The sequence below is a fragment of the Haemorhous mexicanus genome, chromosome 9, assembly GCF_027477595.1.
Source record: "Haemorhous mexicanus isolate bHaeMex1 chromosome 9, bHaeMex1.pri, whole genome shotgun sequence".
NCBI lineage: Eukaryota > Metazoa > Chordata > Aves > Passeriformes > Fringillidae > Haemorhous > Haemorhous mexicanus.
Window position 1 is genome coordinate 534,077 of NC_082349.1, and position 19,712 is coordinate 553,788.

A 19,712-nucleotide genomic window follows, 5' to 3' on the forward strand; every position below is an offset into this window, starting at 1 on the left:
GGAATTGCCTGAGTGGTTTTGGGGCTCAGCTGTACAAACCAGACAGGACTGACCACTCTGCCTGCCCACTGGGGCTGAGCCTCTGAGGCAGCCCTTCTGTGCTGTGCCAGCTGTGCAGGCCTGGCTGTGCCAGCTGTGCAGTCCTGGCTGTGCTGGCTGTGCAGTCCTGGCTGTGCTGTCCTGGCTGTGCTGTCCTGGCTGTGCTGTGCTGTGCTGGCTGTCCTGGCTGTGCTGTCCTGGCTGTCCTGTGCCATGGTGGGGAATGTTGGGCCCTGCTGCAGGAGTGCTGGGCTCACTTATGGCTGCTGTCCAAGCCCTTGTCTGGCTGGACGCCAGATTGTTTTAATCTAGATCACCTATTGCTGATATGCTAAACAATTTAAAATATCACTACAGCTGCCAGGCACTGGCAGGTCTCCAAAACAGGGTAAGAATCCTCTTAGCATCTCATTCTTGGTAAATATTTTGGTGTGCTGGGGCTTCTCTGGGAACAGCACGGGCTGCTTGCACTCTCACAAACTGCTTTGGAACATGTTCTACTCATTTACATATTTCAGAGTTTTTGTTTGTTTCACTAAGTGATCACTCCTATGAAACTCGTTTTCCCCTGAGCCTGATTTTCTGCTATAGAGAGCAATTAACTAAGACATTGGATCCTTCAAGGAACCAGTAATTTTAATTAGTATTAAAATTAGTTGCAAGCACTTGTCTTTGTGAAGAGCTTTTAAACTAAAAAAGCTTTGCATTCTGGTATTTTTGTTGTTGTTGTTTCCATGCATTCCCCTCTGACATGTTCTGAGAAGGTGCTCAGGGATGACACAGCAGCTCAGGTATCAGTGAGCACACAGAGGTATTAATGCACATGAAGTCTGCTTCCTTGCTCCACTTTTGCTTTTCTAATCCAGTTTAGTTTCTGGTTTTCAGGCCCAGTCACTGAATGCAGAGTCACTGCATGGTTACTTTAAGCAAGGGAAAAAGACAGAATGCAGAGATATTTGTAAGATACCTGTTGAAAAAGAATCAGTGCTGGAACTGATTTTTCAGCTATGACATTGGATCCTTTCTCACCAATGGTATTTCTGGCCAATGCAAAGACCAAGGAATGAGACCTCATCTCTATCCACCCTCTTTCTTCAGCCTATTCCCTGCCTGTGCTTCTGTAGCTCGGCCATGTGGAGCAGATCATCACCTGGCCAGTCAGAGTCAGGTAGGCAATTTTCGTCAGCATCCAGGTGCAGCTTCTCCCTTCTGCTCTGCCCCTGTTCCCTCACAGCATGCAAACTGCCAACCTTGCCTGGACTCCTAGAAAAAATACAACAGATTTCCTCCAGTTGTAGACAAATCTGGATGTTGTTTTGTTGTGGTTTTATAGTTCCTCTTGTTCATCCCCTTCCGTGGAAATCTCGTGACTTCTTGGAGATTGCAGACAGGGTCTGGCAGGGTCCTGGTGAGCCCCATCCCAGGCTTTCCTGTGTGTTTATTCTGACATTTCTACTGTCCCAGCAGCTGCTGGTGTAAATGGAACAACACCTGAGACATGAGCCCAGAGGAGCAGTGGTAACCACTGACTGGTACCAGGGCAGTGCTGGGAGAGCTGGGACAGAGCTGTAACAGCTTCCTGCCATTCAACTTTTCAGCAAGTGAAACAGAACAAATGGAAAATGACCCCTAAGCTTTACTTAGTGAAATCTTCCCCATTTTTATTGCTTCAGCACTATTAAGTAATGGCAGATGTGCTGGAAGCATTGTCAGAGCCCACCATGCAGCCACAGCTCCTGTCTGTCACACTGCTTGAGGCCTCTGTGCAGACCTGCTTCAGGGATCATGGCAGTAGAGAAACAACATCCTCAATAACATCACAGAGCCCTGCCATCAATGGGAAATACTGATTCCTGCTCAGCCAGGAAGGCAGCTCTGCCTTGGCCACACAGACAGTATTACAGATAACTTTTGTTAATTTGAAAAAGGACCCCAGAAAATAACAGCGTGACTAACTCTGTAATTGCTTCTAGAGGAGGAGTTCAACTTCTGCTGCCCTGCCTCTCTTCTCTTTTTTAATGCCCCATGGCCAGACTTGCTGTTGCAGGGCATGGGGTGGTTAGCTGAGGCAGATGCAGAAGCAGAGAGCAGGACAGGGACATTTGTCATCCAGGAATGTCAGAGTGACACCCAGGGCTCCGTGGTGATGGCTGGGCTGGGGCAGGTGGATGCTCCATCCCTCAGCTGCTGTCCTCCAAGCTGCTGCTGCAGGAGTGGAACCTCATGGTGCTCAGGGGGTCCGACACGTAGCCTGCAGGAGCAGAGAGGGTCCCTGCAGCTGGCACAGAGGGCTCCCTGGCCCTGCCCCAGCACGGCAGCCTGGCCCGTGCTCGGGAGCTCGGGCAGCACTCTGCAGCAGCTCACCGTTCTTGTCCACGGGTGGGCACTGGAAGCTCCTTCTCATGTCATCCAGAGACAGGCCCTGGGAAGGGGGCTGCCCGGTGCTGCAATTTAAACAGGAGGTGTCAGTTTGTAAGACTGGTGATGGCACATCTCCAGACCATGAGAACTTTTTTCCCAGAGTGGAAGGAAAGAACAGTACCATGAGACATCAGCCTGGGGCCCAGCCACAGCAGTGCAGAAAACAAAAAGCAAGAACAAGTCATGAAGTGAGGCTGTGACCCCCAGGCATGCTGGCACTCAGTCACCCTTCTCAGAGTAACTGCCCTCAAATACCCCATTTGGGGCTTCACAACTGTCTCTGGATTGCCATCTTGGAAACAATTCCAGGCATCAATCCAGGATCATTGGCATGTTTTTATGTGTCGCTGCTAAAAGGTTCTTGCAAATTCATTTCTCAGGCAAGGAAGATGGTGGGATTATCTTCCAGTCATGGACCAAACCCACTGTCTTGCTAACATGTGGTTCATCCCTGATCCTGGAGATGGGAGTTGCTATGTTTGCCCTTGAAACCAGCTCTCCAAGAGGTAGGGTATAATACCTCAGGCATTTATTAATGGTACAATAATACAGAACCCATCTGTGTGCCTTAAAAAATATCAGGAGTTCTCACTGTTCTGTAGTCATGAAATGAGTGATACCCAGCTTTTAGGGTGTACCGTGGTAGGACCAGTCCCAGCCCTGCTGACTCCCACAAACCTCTGTCAGGCTGTTCCTGACATAGCTGTGCCCCACCTCTGTGCCTGCTGGAAGGCTCTGGATTCTGTCTGTCTGTGCATCTGCCCCTTCCCTGCACACCAAGGACACTTTCACCTTGCCCCCCCAATGGCAGCCTGCTCCCTGTGATGGACAAGCTGATGGCACAGGTCCAGTGCTCTCTCCTGGTCCTGCCACGCCACCTCCCAGCAGCACAGCCTGCTTCTGTCCTTCAGACAGGTCAGAGGAGCCCGCAGAGCCTGTGCCCAGGCAGCTCGGTGTGTTGTACCCACCCCTGTGCCCAGGAGGGTATTGGGTACCCACCCCTGTGCCCAGGCAGCCCAGGTGTTTGTGGGTACCCACCCCGTGCCCAGGAGGGTGTTTTTGGGTACCCACCCCTGTGCCCAGGCAGCCCAGGTGTTTGTGGGTACCCTCCCCGTGCCCAGGACGGTGTTTTGGGGTACCCACCCCGTGCCCAGGAGGGTGTTGGGTGCCCTCCCCATGCCCAGGAGGGTGTTTTGGGGTACCCACCCCAGTGCCCAGGCAGCCTGGGTGTTTTTGGGTACCCACCCCGTGCCCAGGAGGGTGTTTTTGGGTGCCCTCCCCATGCCCAGGAGGGTGTTTTTGGGTACCCACCCCGTGCCCAGGCAGCCCAGGTGTTTTTGGGTACCCACCCCTGTGCCCAGGCAGCCCAGGTGTTTTTGGGTACCCACCCCATGCCCAGGAGGGTGTTTTTGGGTGCCCTCCCCATGCCCAGGAGGGTGTTTTTGGGTACCCACCCCGTGCCCAGGAGGGTGTTGGGTGCCCACCCCGTGCCCAGGAGGGTGTTTTTGGGTACCCACCCCGTGCCCAGGAGGGTGTTGGGTGCCCACCCCGTGCCCAGAAGGGTGTTTTTGGGTACCCACCCCAGGGCCCAGGCAGCCCAGGTGTTTTTGGGTACCCACCCCAGGGCCCAGGCAGCCCAGGTGTTTTTGGGTGCCCACCCCGTGCCCAGGAGGGTGTTTTTGGGTACCCACCCCAGTGCCCAGGCAGCGCACGCGCGCGCGTTCACGGCGTACTCCAGCTCGAAGCGGGAGCGCAGCGCGGCCACGTGGCTGCGGCCAGGGCCACCGCGGGCCACCAGGCAGTCCGAGGAGGACGAGGGAGACAGGGACCCGCTGCTGTTGCTGGAGGCTGGAGACATTAACTGGATTAAAAAAAAAAGGTAAAGGTACCATTATGGCATATTTACAAGTCCTTTCTCATCTCTCTAAGTCGTGTCCCACTTGGCCCTGGACTTTTCCAGCAGCTCCAAAGGCACCCTGTCCTCGGCTGCTGCCGCCGTCCCTGTCCCCCTTGCACTCCCATCTGCTTGCACACACACACACACAGGCCTCCCCTGCCGGGTCCTTACCTCAATATTGCACAGACACTCCTCCAACTTTGTGACAACTTCTGAAAACTCTGGTCTCCCCTGCGAACACACCAGGAAAACCAGAGCTGGGTTAAAAATGGAAGGGTGCAGATCTGATGGGATTGGACTGACACACAGGGAAGGGATGAGCCATCATTTCCCCTCTCTGAATTTCATGGCATAGCTGTCAGTCTGTTTGGGAATCTGATGAAATTTGCAAGTTTGGTGCTGAGCTACAACATGAAGATGTGTGTGCACATGAACTTTAACTGCAATTCCTCTCTTTTTCTGTAACAATCAGATTTGAGCTAATGATGACTAGTTCACAAAAAAATCTATCAATAAATTATTGGCTCTGCTCTTTAGGTTGACTTTCTCTTTGCCCATGAGCAGGAGTTCAGACACAGAGATGAGCAGAGGGCAAGCTCCTGGCCAGCCTGCCTGTATGGCCATCCTCCTCCCTCCCTTGTCCATGAGAGTTGCACTTAATAAAACTAAATGTTTACTTCTTTACAGAGCTCAGCCCCAGGCCTTATGGCAAATTCTCTGGCTCTAATTAAAGCTCACAAATCCAGTTAGCCAATGAAAAAGGCTTCTCAGGAGATGCTGCTAAGCTTCTAATCACCAGTTTGCCTTTGGAAACAGCTGCTGTCAAAAGTTTCTGGGAAACAGATGTTCAAGTACCTGATAAACAGAAACAGAGACATGGCACATGGGAACTAGTTTTCAGCTGGGATGAGCCTTGAATGAAATGAAAGATAAATAAAAGGATAAATTTTCTAACTTTGAGGCATTTCATGGCCATCCAGCAAAGCCCCCACTCCTTTTTTTTTTCCTTTACAGTGAGCAGACCTTGTGGAGAGTTTTGACCTGTGAACACTCGTTGAGCCCCAAAACTCACCATTTTTCCATAACAAATGGTAGCAAAACACTTTCAGTAATGCAAAATAGAGCCTAATAAAGAACAGTAGCAAAAAAACCTTAATAAAGATAATTTTGACAAGTTTTTGCTCACATCTTGTGCAAAGTTCTGGCCATCCATGGGCTGATTGAGCCATCAATTGTTTTATAGTTCTGTCCTGAAGCTCTGAAACACTGGCAAGACGAAGTGACATTGGGGTCACAAATGGGTAACAAGCTGCACTGGGACTCTGAAAAGATGGTTTTTCCTTATAGGGGCTGACTGGTGGTGGGAATGCTGACAAGGCACAGGGACTGCACCCATCTCAGTGCCTGCTTCAGTCAGCACTTTAATATGACACCTTATTAAAGAATTTAAAATGAATGTGTGTTACATGCTGTCCTTAACCATTGCTTACAAAAATCTGAGAGCAGCAAGGAAATTTCTACTAATTTTGTAACAGCTAAAGTCATAATCAGCATTATGTGATTAATTAAGTTTTGTTGAAAGGATAAATGTTAATTTACTTTCCTCCTCAATTCACCAACTCTCCTGTGTTTCCTGACACACCCCATTGCCTGCCTGGGGGCTTTCTGCAGTGACCCTTCCCACAGAAACCCTGACTTTGGGGGCATCAGCCAGAGCAAAGTGCCCATTTTCCCTCTGCTGGGTCACTCACCTCAGGACAGGCGTTCCAGCCCCTCATCAGCAAGGCAGAGATGGGCTTGGGGATGGAGTAGCCGATGGGGGGGCGGATATGGTGATAAGCCATGTCTGCTGCTGCTGCTGCTGCATGGGACAGCCAGAGACACCCGTCAGCACCTGGGGTCACCCCAGTCCCAGGAACACCCCTGCCCACTGCAGAGACACCTGTCAGCACCTGGGGTCACCCCAGTCCCAGCAACACCCCTGCCCACCCCTGAGACACCTGTCAGCACCTGGGGTCACCCCAGTCCCAGCAACACCCCTGCCCACTGCAGAGACACCTGTCAGCACCTGGGGTCACCCCAGTCCCAGCAACACCCCTGCCCACCCCTGAGACACCTGTCAGCACCTGGGGTCACCCCAGTCCCAGGAACATCCCTGCCCACCCCTGAGACACCTGTCAGCACCTGGGGTCACCCCAGTCCCAGGAACACCCCTGCCCACTGCAGAGACACCTGTCAGCACCTGGGGTCACACCAACCCCAGGAACACCCTGCCCACCCCTGAGACACTGCTGAGCCATCCAGCCAATGAATTAAGGCTGGATGGAGGCTGGAGGTTTAAGGAGCCTTTTGCCCTCAGACCAAGAGCAGACTGAGATGCCCCTGCCATGGCCACAGGCCCACCTCTGGTCACAGGTCACACAGCAGTGAGGGTCTCACTGGCACAGGGGGCTGAACTCTGCCTCCTCACCCATGCTGGCTCTGACCACGTCCTGCTGCACTCATGACCCCCAACAGCTCTTGTCAGACATCCAGGGCTCAGAATCTCAGCAGAGCCAAGTGCAGCCCTGGAAGTGCTGCTCTGCTGTTGTACATCCCCCTTCCCCCCCGGTTTGTGGATGCTGTCCTGAGGCACACCAAGGAGATGTACCAAGGAATGGCTTTGCAATCCCAACAGTCGTGTGAGAAACAGACAGCCTGCACTCAGAGTGTCTTGTTCATAGCCCCAGACCTACAGAGGATAGTTCTGTGCTCTTCACCAAATGCCAAATCTCAGCACTCAATAACATGCTTCAGTATGATAAGGGTTAAGGTTACACAGTGTAGCTACTTCAGAGAAATGCAAAACACTATTCCTTGAGCACGCTACCTGGTTTCAGGTGAGCAAAGGGAATTTCCCCCGTCAGCAGCTCCCAGAGGCACAGGGCGTAGCTGAAGACGTCGGCTTTGATGGTGTACCTTGTGCACTGGGTGAACACCTCAGGGGCCATCCAGCGCAGGTTCTGCACACCAGGACACAGCCGTCACACGTTGGCCGTGTTCACCTCCCCACACACACCTAGTCCTGGATTTGTAGGCTTGTTTTCCTTTGTTTCCTTATTTCCTGCCTCCATCACTCCATAAAATAATTGGTAATCTGCCAATTAAGGAAAAACTTCCACCTGGCTTGCAAGACCCAGTCAGTGTGTTACAGTGCATGATATGTACCTGCATTAGCTGGGTGCTCAGGTCCATAGGGCCAGGCTGAGCTGGCTTAAAACATCACAGCAGGGTGAGAATAAAAACAGAGCACCAGGCCCAAGGTCTGGAGACCACATCACATGGTCTGAGAGGTAAATGCATATGTGCCATATAATGGGAATTAACTACTGCTGCAGCTGGCAGAAGTAAAAGCTGGCAGTAGCTGCATTGGCCTGGGGTCTGCTCTCCTGGGGTCCTGCTGCTCCCTGCAGACCCCCAGTTCTGAGGCTGCTTCACAAGCAACTCCTCTCTCCCTGGGGTAATGGGTTCAGGGTGGACTTTTAGAGTCCTTGTGCTGCCTACCCTCCACCCACACAGTGAGTGCCACTACTGAGAGTTAAAGAGCTGCTTGCCAGGGCCTGGGGCAGCACCACCTCCCTCTGGCACTGCCCCTGCACTCCATCCCATCTCCCATCCCCACCCACGTTAACAGCTGGGGTGAGCATTCCTGGCCATGGAGTGACACACAGGACACATCTGGACTCAACCCGTGAAGACAACAGCTGTCTTGTAAACCTGACTGTGAGCAACAGGCTATTGTGAAGAGAAGAACTGTGAAACAAGGGAACCAGTGCTGAGCAGCTGCTAGAAAAAGGAGCCACCTGCCAACAGCATGTGAGTAGGGAAGAGTGGATTAAAAATAACTCTTTATTAAGGAATTGGAGCAATAGAGCTCCAAAGACAGCCTTATAAAGCATTGTTTTCTGCTGCAGATGTTATATATTCCCTGATCTCTGTTACTGAAGACAGAGGAAAAAAAATAAAACCAAGACAGAGAAAAACTGAGAGAGATTTAATACTACACCTGTCCATCTATTCCAACAAATGTATTTCCAATGTCTTCTCCTAAACTGTGTTTGCCTGTATGTTTGATATTAATTATGTGGAACAAAACAAGAAACAGAAGAAACAAACCCCAGGTTGTTTTGTCATGTTGTCTTCATCCAGGGATTGCAGAAATCGAGATTCTGAAGCAGAGCAAGAAAAAGAATTACTCTCAGGCCAATACTCTTATTATACAGCAGTCCTACCTTAAGGGCAGTTCCGTGGGGCCCTCTCAGTAAGCACATGTTTAGTTTTAGAGAATTTGGGGTTAATGCATAAGTGTTTCATAAAAACTCCTTACCTCCAAAATCAGCAACTACTGCATGCCCATCCTCATACAGGAGAATATTGTGACTGGGAAAAAAAAAAACCTATAGGTAATTGTTTGATAGCTTCTTAAAGATGGTGAAAATGCTATAGTTTTTGGGTCACAGCTAAATATTTGAGCTCAAATCACCTCCTTGGAGAGCTAAATGTCTATAGGTATTCCTCCTTAGGAAGGACACATTGCCCCTGAGAGGGCAAGCCAACCTTTGACTGATGTGCATGCAACAAATCCAGAGAGACTTTTAGAAATCAGCAACAAAACCACAGGGTTTCAAACAAAATGGAAACCTGGGGGAAAGCCCACAAGCTGCTTTAGCTAGGTCACAAGTTCCAGTACCTCTGGAGGTGAAGATTTCCCTGCCCCACTCACTACACCTTCATGGCACAGGGCTGTGGGAGGCTGAGCAAATCACAACACAAGGAATGTGGACACAACAGTGCTCTCAGGATATTTATCAAATGCTGACCGAGCCAAGAAAATTCAGAAGAGTGAAAAGCGTACGAAAAACAGAAATGAAAAAGTTGGCAAGAGTTTACATGAGGAGGGAAAATGGAAGTAATATTGATGGTCTCAACAAAAAGCACAACTTGCTCATATTAGAGCTGCAGATACAAACAAGAACAGTCAAGTGAGGAACACAAATTTTACCAGATAACAGTCTTAGGCCAGAAAAAAATTTAAGCTCTCTCAAGCAGGACTCCCACAAATCACTGCCTTCAAGATTTCCACCTTCACCTAAACCCAACCCTTGGGATGATAAATTTAATCATAAAAATGTAACCATGACTCTCTTGATTTATATTTGATCTGATTTTAGCTCTCATGTGTACTTTCCATCAAAATATTGACATGATTTTAGTAGGACATGTGGAATTGTTTTGAGACCCACAGCATATGCCAAATGAAAATATGAATCAAACACAAGGCTGAACTAGAGAGACTCTTGAAGGCTGTGCCCCAGGGTGGGTGTAGGTACACAAGCCATACAAAACTACAGACTTTGCTGTGCTCTGTGCTCAATTTGGTCTCTGTCAGTAGGGACAGAAATTATCACCGTGTCTCAATGTGAATAAACTGCACTGAGCCCTAGCTTCAACTTCAGCCTGCCCAGGATTGTGCAGACTTGAATAAATCCAACTTGACAAGCCAAGACATCCTGAAGACCTAGGCTGACAGTTTTTGTGGAGAAGCAGAGAAATCAACAGAAGTTCCCTTTCTCCAGATGGCATGCATCAGCCTTTCACAGAATCACAGGATCTTTGAGTCTGGAAGAGAAGTGTCCAAGACCTCCAGGATCACAGAGTCCAAGTGTGACCAATCCCCACCTTGTCCCCAGCCCAGAGCACTGAGTGCCATGTCCAGCTGTTCCTTGGACACCTCCAGGGATGGGAAATCTGCCACTGCCCTGGGCAGCCTCTCCCAATGCCTGACCACCCTTTCAGTAAAGAAATTCTCCCTGATGCCCAACTCGAACCTCCCCTGGCCCAGGACCTGACCACCAGTGCTGAAATGCTCATCTTGGTGCTGAGTGCATTGAGGGCCATATCTGAGAGCAGGAAGCAGGCTCTGGGAGGGTCTTGTCAGTCTGGTACCTCCACGGAGCACTACACTTACTGATTTTTCTTTTTTTAAGTAAAAAGTACACCCCACAGAAATGAGGCTTGGAAGGTACATCCTAAAAATGCTGTTATTGCCCCAGTGACACTTGAAAATTTGAAAACCTGAGATGAAACAGGTTGTTGAAAGGCTAAATGTTAATTTACTTTCCTCCTCAATCCACCATTCTTAAGCTTGTGTTTTGAGAAATACAGCAAGAAAAATCCAAGCTGAACTGAGCTGCCAGAAGACAAATACTGAGTTCAGCAGAATCTGAAATTAATTGTCTTCTGTTAAGGTCACACAGGGATTGCAGTGGTGAGAGCAGGCATTGTTCTCTTCATGAAACCATGGAAGGAAGAAAACGAGATAAGAAGGAGGAGTGTGCACTCATCCTGGCTTTGTGAAAGGACATGGAGCTGGATCTGCCAGGCACGGGGGCTGCTCTCTCCCATGGCAAGTGACAGGCTCAGCACGTCCCTTTCACAGGGATTTGGGCCATTAAAAGATCCTTCTGCCTTCAACATGCCGTGGGTGTAATGAAAAGCAAGGGATATTTTAAGATTTCACAAGGGATATTTCAACAAAGAGGAGTGCAGACTCCATCCTCATTACCACCAGGCTGCCATCCTCTCTTTCATCTCCCTCACCAAGCAGCTCTCAGAAGTGTTCACAGACAGTTAGAGCCATCAAAAGCAGGTCAGTGGCTCAAAGGCTTCCTCCAGCCATGTTCAGCTGCTATGGCTTAAATTAAATGGATAATAAAATGGTCTCTCTTTTATTAAAGTGCTATGATCATCGTGGCTGCCATCCCTCACCATGTGTAAGGGGTAATAAGGTGATGCATGTCACCATTTCTGATGGCTGTCAGAACTGAAAAGCAAAATAAAGCTCCCAATTATTCTTCAAATGGAAGGATAACCCCTTTTCCAGGGTAGAGACACGAAAGATTAATTTTCTTCTCTATTCTGTCAAGCCACATTGCAGGTTTATTTAATGCATTATAGGCAGTGCATTAGATTTCAGAATTCACAAAGGTGGTTATGAGTTATGCGAAAATTTAAGGTAAAAATATGAGGCTCCTGTGAAGCCCCTGGCAAAACTTAACATAGAATTTCACTCTTAGTCTTTCTCTTAAACTGTTGCAAAGATTTTCATCTGGTAATTGTGCCTGTGGGTTGGCTGGGACTCATGCTGCAAACATGACTCCTGCTCTTGCACTAAACTGTCAGAAGTTGAGCTCTCTCAGCAGCACACACCAAGGGCACCAACAACCCTAGAGCCCATTATCTTCTGACCCTTACAAATATGATCTGTATGGCTGCTCTGGGGCTTTCTGGCTCTCTAGGAAGGTACTGGTTTGGGTTTTCTTTTGAGGACACAATTATTGAAAATCCTTCAGTGCAGAATTGTTCTCCTCAGAGCCACCAAGGCACGGAGCTGCACAGAGAGGTCTGAGCCTTGGCTGCCCTGGAGCAGAGTCAGGCTCGGGGCTCTTGGCTCGTGCCACTGCCTCAGGAGCAGGGCTGTCCCTTGGAACAACACAGGTCTGTGGCCTGGCAGCACTGGGCAGGGATGCAGGAGGCTCAAAGCACAGTGCAGATGCCATTCCAGCCTGCCTGCTGCTCTCAAGGGCTGACAGAGCCAAGGACCACGTTTTGTCATTTTCACCTCCAATCTTGCAATCAGTGCAGCTCAGGTACTTCAGCCCCTGTTGCTGCAACATGCACCAGACTGTTTCCCTAGCTAGAACACAAGGAACAGGCTTTTCCCTGCAGATACAGAGGCCTCAGTGCTCCCACTGGGACACCACCAAGGAGATGGATGAGTGCCCAGTCCCGTGCAAGATCCCAGCTCCCAGGGGGCAGCAATCAGAGCTGCTGTCAGCTGTAACAAACGAGCCCAGCAAACCGAGAAACACACCAACTCAGTGATTGTGGGGAAATATTTACAGTAAAAGAGACAAAGCAAAGGGGTGGAGAGGAAGTGAGAAGGGAATGTGACCAAGCGCCCTTTGACAGATGGTGTTAGGCTGAAATTCAGCACTGGAAAACAGAGATTCAGGAAAACAAACAGATGCAGGAAAACAATGTCAGCGACTGCAGCCTTCCAGGACAACCACAGTTCAGCTGTTGAGACTTGTACAGGTTTGTATAAAACCCCTGAGACTATTTTCAACTGAGTGCTAAGGAGATACTGGGGTTGCAGGAGACTGCACAGGGTCCCTGTGGCTTTGAGCCTTCATGTTGTCTAAATTCTTAGGTTAGAGACAGAAACTGACCTGTTCAGATCCCGATGTATGATGGGCTGTGTGAGATTGTGGAGGTACTCCATGCCTTTGGCCACATCTACTGCAATGATTAGTTTAGACTGCAGATCAAGAATTCTGTATTTTGTAAAAAAAAAAATAAAAGATTACTTGAAGTTAATAGACAGCTGAAAATTATTCTGATCTGTAAATCATGCAACATTTAAAACTGTTTTACAGACAAAATAATGTTACATCATCTATGTAAAGTAAATCTATATACTGTAAAATAATGACAATAACAAGTTTGTGAAGACCTATCAGTTTATCTTGCACAGGCAATAAACTGAGCCAAAGCTCAACATTTTCTAGGGTGTTCCTTTCTCTGTTGTCCTATGCTGCAATGAATATTTACATCAGCTCAGATTCCCTGCTCTTCCAAATTCTGTAAGCAGGCCCACTGGTGGATGAGGGCAATACCTCTTCTGCTCGTGGAGCAGGGAGAAGAGTGATCCCCCAGAGATGTACTGGGTGACAATGGCAAACTGGCTGGGGTCATCCAGGCAGGCTCCCACGAACTGGATGACACAGGGATGGTTCAGTCGGCAGAGGATGGAAACCTCGCGGCAGAACATGTCCACGTCAGACTTGGAGCTGTAGGTGTTGGCTCGGTAACTTAGGGTTGGCAGGAGGGGAAGCAGAAGGCAAAGGTATCATAAGAGATGGGCTTTTGAAATGCTTCAAACTAGGTGATTGGCCAAGCAGGACGGAAAAGCCTGGCAAACTTACCGTTTGATTGCAACAATCTTATTTCTACATCGTCCCTTATAGACTTTTCCAAAAGACCCTAAAATAGTTTAAAATAAACAAGCTCAAACATGTTTGTTATGAACATCAAGCATTTAAAGTGAATGCACTTTCACTTCTGGTACCTGAGCCGATGATCTCGTGGAACTCTATCTCAGAGAGCTGCAGGTGGAAGTGGGATGGCAAACCAGCACGGAGCAGGAGGACATCAGCCTTTTCTGCAGGAGAAACACCCACCCTGTTGGTAAAACATGGCCAGGGGAGGACAAGCATGAAATCACTGCACTTCAGAACTCTTGCACTGGGAAAGCTGACTTTTCCCTGTAAATGGACTGCTAATCCTGCTCCCTGCTGCAGCGAAGCCCAGTGACAGACACATCCCTGCAGCCTTGCAGGCTGCCTTGGGCACCCCTGGCTTTAGCACCTGCCAGCCACCAGCACTGCCCCCCATTCCCAAACCCTGCCTGTGCCATGGGGTGGCAGGGCAGAATTCCTCACATGGAGAATTCATCCCTTCCTTCTGTGTAGCCAGTGCTCATTGCTGCTGCTGAGGATGCTAGTCCAGAGCCAGCTGGCTCTTGGTGATATGTGGAATCTAAACTTTGCAGCTGAATTTAGTTGTCAAATGTCTCTATCTTGTTGATCTTTTTAGTTCATTATTATAAAGTTTATCAGAATATTTCTAAACAGATAATTTTGATGCTGCTATGTGAGGGATATAAGGATTTGATTCTATTCAGAGTGAACATTTAAAGTGGAAAATTGAAAATACCACAAAAAAAAAAAAAGAGGACATATCTTAAAATACCTTAAAATATTTATCTGAATGTTTCAGCTGTATTTGTTTCAGAGCAACACAAATTATTTTTGGACAGAAATTTTCTTATAAGGATAATCCAGGCATTCTATGGTGTGATTTAAATGATACCTTGCATTCCTGGAGAAATGGGTATTTCATTAGTGCTATTTCACATCACAGCCTTTCCTCAAAGAAATAAAAAGAAATATATATTTTTTTTAAAGTGAATGAAAACAGGGTAAATACAGGAATTGTCATTATACCATTATACTGAGTAACAAACCTAAGTACATTGTTTCCTAAAATTATCCCAGAGAAATGGAACAAGGTACCATAAAAAGTTCAGGAATAATGAATCCTGTGCAGGATGTTCAGGCTGACAAACACCTTGGGTCAAAGGACCACAGAAGTTCACGTTGTCCCAATTTACCATTGCAAATACCTTTTGTCATGCTTTTAATCTTCCCTAGGGGGGATGGCACTGACACGTAGGACCCGTCTGAAATGAAGAACAGAGTGAAATTATGGAGTTCAACGACAACACAAGTGATGGTGCTGATAAATTAATGAGTCAATGATGCCAGAAAGAATTAATAATAAAGGGTGAGGGTTGAGATGAACACACCCACACATCTGATGGGAGCTGGTTTGGGCAGGGATACAGCTCATTTTCCTCGCTGCACCAGGCACAGCAGGCTGGGGTGCTGTAGGGCTGCAGCCTTGAGAGGAATCTGAGTATGGCCAGAAAATGCTGAGTCCCATGTCTGTGATTTTATTTGTGCTGGACAGGAATGACCCAAAGCTCTCTGGCATGGGTGGAGCACTTCCAGAGATTTCAGCAGTCTTTGGATCAGGCCCTTTGAATAAAATGATTGCCCCGCCCATACCTCCTCCAGGCTGGGAGTATTCATTGCAGGGGGATTCATCCTGAGGTCTCTTGTAATGCTTCAAGAGGGTCACAATTGCATCATGACCTGGGAAGGAAAGAGAAATACAAGGATTTGCAGGTAACTCAAAAGACTTAAAAAAAAAAATATTAATTTATACTAAATATGGGGATTCTTTAAAAAATGTAAAACATGACTACAAGGTATGCAAAGACATGGTGATGCTAATCTAAACCTACTGCGATTCTTAACTGTAGAAATATGGGAAATTTCTGCCTGTAAAAACAAGCATGTTGTTTTCTTGAGTCCACTTACTCCTAAAATGCAAGATATGGCAAAGGAAAGCCCTGCTGCAGAAATCCTGCCAAGGAAATTGACAATAGTCTCCAGTGAACTCTTCTTGAGTTTGTGCTGGATTAAACTAATGTTTACAGAGATCTGAGCTGACAAATTGAAGGGCTGGTGTTTATAACCTTTGTGCCAGTGCCTGGGGAGCAGGAGGTGGGAGCTGTCTGCAGGCACTGCAGGTTATTCATTCTGCAGGGTTCTGTCCTTCCCGTGCTGCCCTCCCCTTCCTGCACAGCTTCGGTGGGTTTTGTAGCAGAAACCAGGAAATTGAAATACCTTTCTCATAAGCCCACATCAAACAGGTCTGCTCATCCTTTTCTCCACTGGACCTGCTGGGATCACAAGCTACAAGATTCATATCAGCTCCGTTATCCAGCAGGAACTGCACAAGGCGGATGTGGCCGTGATAGCAGGCACAGTGCAATCCTGCAACACCAGAGAAGAGTGGCAGCACAGCTGTCAGAGCACTGCAATGGGACTGCAGCAACAACTGTGAAGTGCAAATTGATCTCCTTGATAAATAAATATGTGGTCGAAAAACACCTGAAGCAAGAGGTGAAAATTAGACATTAAGGCTGCAGGAACCAATCTATTGCCCCTGCAGAATGTGCCACCACTTTGCCACCTGCAAGCCACATTTAATGACTCTGTATGTGAGGAAAAGCAAGTGGAAACAAAGGCAGCTCTGCGTAGTGGGGACAGGAAGGTGTGCAGCCCTTCAGACACTACATTCCAGAAGCCTATCTCTTTGCAGAACAACTTCTAACACTGCTTAGAAGCCTTAATATGGGAGGAACAGTTTACACCAGGTTTTGTTACTCATATACACCCTAATGAGCCTGCTACATCCTCACTAAACTCTTATCACTTCTATGCCTCCAGTAAAAATATTTCAAAAAAGCTGTGCTCTGTCTGAAAGGTACTGGGGTGCTGGAAATCCTGGTGGTGTATGGCTTCCCAGTATTTTGGTGCTGGTACACACCCTCATACACAGTAAATATGGAGATGTTACCTGTGTGCCCATCTCTCCCCTGATGATTGATGCTTACAACATTCTGGTCAAGAAGAAACTTGACAAGGTCTATGTTCTTTCCATAGGTGCAAGCGCTGCAGAAGCAAAGGGAGTGGTGAGTGCTACAGGCCATAAAAGAAGTACTGTGGGTAGCCAGAAAAGAATTACAAAGAGATAAAAATGCAGTAATAAAGGATCATTAGAAATGTGCAAATGCATGATCAATCCACCAGAGAATATTCGTTTTTACTGGTTCAGAAACATTCTAATTATTGCTGGATCACCTAATTTTGCACAGTTGTGCAAACAGTCTGTGCTGCAAAGTGCCTCTTCAACAGCCCTTTACACAATTCCAGCATCCCCACCAATCTGTGTTCTGCCACCTGGTTTCTCCTTCAGGGTACCTGGCTCAGCAGACATCCAGGTGGAACAAGCTCTGATCCCAGCTCCCAGACTGCACAAGGAGAGGAACCACTGTCCAGCCAGGGGCTGGGGAACCTGATTTTCACTGCCTGGTTCTGCCTCTTGCTTCATGCCCTGTCCTCTATCTCATGACACAAACTCACCCTCCCTGTGCAGCTCCTGCTCTCTCTGCCCCTCACCTGGCTGTGGGTGAGACATTTGTAATTCTGGGTGTTGTGAGACATTTGTAATTCTGGGTGTTGTGAGACATTTGTAATTCTGGGTGTTGTGAGACACTAGTAATTCTGGGGGTTGTGAGACACTAGTAATTCTGGGTGTTGTGAGACATTCTGGGTGTTGTGAGACATTTGTAATTCTGGGTGTTGTGAGACATTCTGGGTGTTGTGACACATTTGTAATTCTGGGTGTTGTGAGACACTAGTAATTCTGGGGGTTGTGAGACATTTGTAATTCTGGGTGTTGTGAGATACTTGTAATTCTGGGTGTTGTGAGACACTAGTAATTCTGAGGGTTGTGAGACATTTGTAATTTTGGGTTTTGTGAGACACTAGTAATTCTGGGTGTTGTGAGACATTTGTAATTCTGGGTGTTGTGCTGCATGCATGTGTAAGTGGAGCCCTACTGACAATGGCATTTGAACACCTCACCTGTGGAAAGCTGTTTCACTGAATATGTTTTCTTTAGTGAGACTTTCTGTTCCTGAGAGCTGAATTATTTCCTTGACAACTTCAAACTTCCCATTGTAACAGGCCCTGAAAAGGAAGCCAGTACAGAGGGGTTAGCAAAACCAGCCTTCCCAAGAGCCCCAGACCTGTCCAGCAGCTGCTCCAGGGCACTCACAGGTGTAGAGGTGTGTCTCCATAGATATTCACCACGTGGGGCTGCACCTCGAAGCTGCTCTGCAGTAAGAACTTCACAATATCATGGTGCCCAAATCGAGAGCAGAAGTGCAGAGGCACATGATCTTCGTTGTCCTGAGCATTCACTGCCGGTTCACCCAGAAAAAGACCACAGAAAGGATTTTATCCTTAACACAGTGTGTCTGGGATTGTTTTGGATATTTAGTAGAATTTTATGTGTTGTGTCTATGCATTTTGAAACCTCCTGGAAAAATATTTGCGGACGTATTTGTTTAAAATTGAAATTTCTGTGATCTTTTGGATATCAAACCCACGTTGCTCTGTGCCACCTGCAGTGCACTGTCAAGGTGATTTTCTGAACTTGGGGCATGACTTCTTTCTTCCAGCTGCAAACTTATTGAGTCTTTTGACAAAGCTTTCCATGAAGGGATCATGAGTCATAAATGACATTTAGAAAGAGCAATTTTGAAGCAAAAGTAAGATAATAACAACATCAACAGAACTGGGAACATCCAGACAGCACAGAACTGCTGGCACCTACCAGCAGTAGCAAAATATTCCAAGGGCAGTTGCAGAGAGTGTCCCTGGGGAATCCTTGACCTGCAGATGGGAATGCTGGAGCCTGCCAGCTGTCCTGGAGCTCCCCACGCCAGGAGCCTTCTGCCTGCTGGCGGGACGGGCTCACTGGCGAGTCACATTGTGTTCAAAGAAACAGCTCAAGTTTGTGACCCCAATTACTGGTCTGCACTGAACAGTGCCAAATTTATTCAGGTTCTTTCCCCAGCTCCTTTCATTCCTGGGCACTAAAGACTTTTCCTCTGCTGCTGCACTTACAGCAAGTTTCAAAGTGTGCTACTTTAAGAGCAAAAGGCTTCCCGCTTCCAGTCTCCCTTTTCTCTATTTTCTGTGCTAAGATTTGGAGTTTAAAGAAAAGGACCTGAAATGGTGCCCCAGATTCTTTCCTTTTGGAATAAGCTCTGTAACAGAGGGCAAACCTCCCACTGCCTTGTCATGATGAGAGAACGTCTCTTTTCCCCCCCTTTATTATAATTATATCAGCCCAGTGCATACACATCGAGGCTGGAACACCTTGAGCTCACCTCTGGAAACAGCACGCGTGGACCTGGCTGTGCTGCTTCCCTCCATGCTCTTTTATTGCAGGAGGAGGATGTGTGACTGCAGGCAGGACTCACAGAGAACATGGTAAATTGATGTATTAACGAGCAGTATGTTTCCAAGCAATGTACTGCTACTTCCCAAAAAACATTTCTGTCTCTTACTCTGAGGATAAGGAATTAATTTTTCAATAATTTGGAATTAGCTCAGTATTTCACAGAATGATAGAATGGGCTGGGTTAGAAGGGACTCCCCTGTGGGCAGGGACACCTCCCACTGTCCCAGGTGCTCCAGCCCCAGGGTCCAGCCTGGCCTTGGGCACTGCCAGGGATCCAGGGGCAGCCCCAGCTGCTCTGGGCACCTGTGCCAGGGCCTGCCCACCCTCCCAGGGAAGACTTTTTTCCTGGTGGTTAATCTAACCCTGCCCTCTGTCAGGGTGAAGCCATTCCCCTTGTCCTGGCACTCCAGGCCCTTGTAAATAGTCTCTCTCCACCTTTCTTTAAGGCTCCCTTCAGGTACAGGTAAGAATCTCTGCACTGATAATCACAACATGCAGAAAATGTGACCTGTGAGTTACAGCATTTGAATGCCATTGTGGGGTGTGTCAGCAGTGTGCAGGGGCACACCTGTGACACAGGTGTCACAGCAATGAGGAGAAAGGCTGGAGAGTGGCACATTTTGTGCCTTCAGAGTTACTGAAGCAGCAAAAGGGGAGGGAAGAACAAGAACCCAGCAGAACCACCAGCTGCACACTGACATTAGCCACAGGATAAAATATTTTATACATTACATTCGTGCAGAATATAAGCAATGAAGTGCAATGTCCCAGCCTGAGTGACATCACCGTGAGGCCACCTGGACGAAGA

At 47.9% G+C, this 19,712-nt stretch overlaps 1 protein-coding gene across 1 annotated transcript in view; it reads right to left on the bottom strand.

The window, feature by feature from the left end:
• Window positions 1-1,674: 1,674 nt before the first annotated feature.
• TNNI3K (TNNI3 interacting kinase) overlaps window positions 1,675-19,712 on the bottom strand; it is a 28,840-nt gene continuing 10,802 nt past the window's right edge. The window contains exons 8-25 of the mRNA XM_059853531.1: window positions 17,711-17,855; window positions 17,518-17,622; window positions 16,448-16,542; window positions 15,712-15,861; window positions 15,088-15,174; window positions 14,643-14,699; window positions 13,527-13,619; window positions 13,384-13,441; window positions 13,075-13,269; window positions 12,628-12,732; window positions 8,724-8,776; window positions 8,513-8,565; window positions 7,227-7,359; window positions 6,109-6,218; window positions 4,529-4,588; window positions 4,152-4,321; window positions 2,404-2,483; window positions 1,675-2,290 (exon numbers count right to left, since the gene is read on the bottom strand). Coding sequence (XP_059709514.1) covers window positions 2,220-2,290; window positions 2,404-2,483; window positions 4,152-4,321; window positions 4,529-4,588; window positions 6,109-6,218; window positions 7,227-7,359; window positions 8,513-8,565; window positions 8,724-8,776; window positions 12,628-12,732; window positions 13,075-13,269; window positions 13,384-13,441; window positions 13,527-13,619; window positions 14,643-14,699; window positions 15,088-15,174; window positions 15,712-15,861; window positions 16,448-16,542; window positions 17,518-17,622; window positions 17,711-17,855 — 1,820 coding nt within the window. The 3' untranslated portion in view covers window positions 1,675-2,219. The remainder of the gene's footprint in view (window positions 2,291-2,403; window positions 2,484-4,151; window positions 4,322-4,528; window positions 4,589-6,108; window positions 6,219-7,226; window positions 7,360-8,512; window positions 8,566-8,723; window positions 8,777-12,627; window positions 12,733-13,074; window positions 13,270-13,383; window positions 13,442-13,526; window positions 13,620-14,642; window positions 14,700-15,087; window positions 15,175-15,711; window positions 15,862-16,447; window positions 16,543-17,517; window positions 17,623-17,710; window positions 17,856-19,712) is intronic.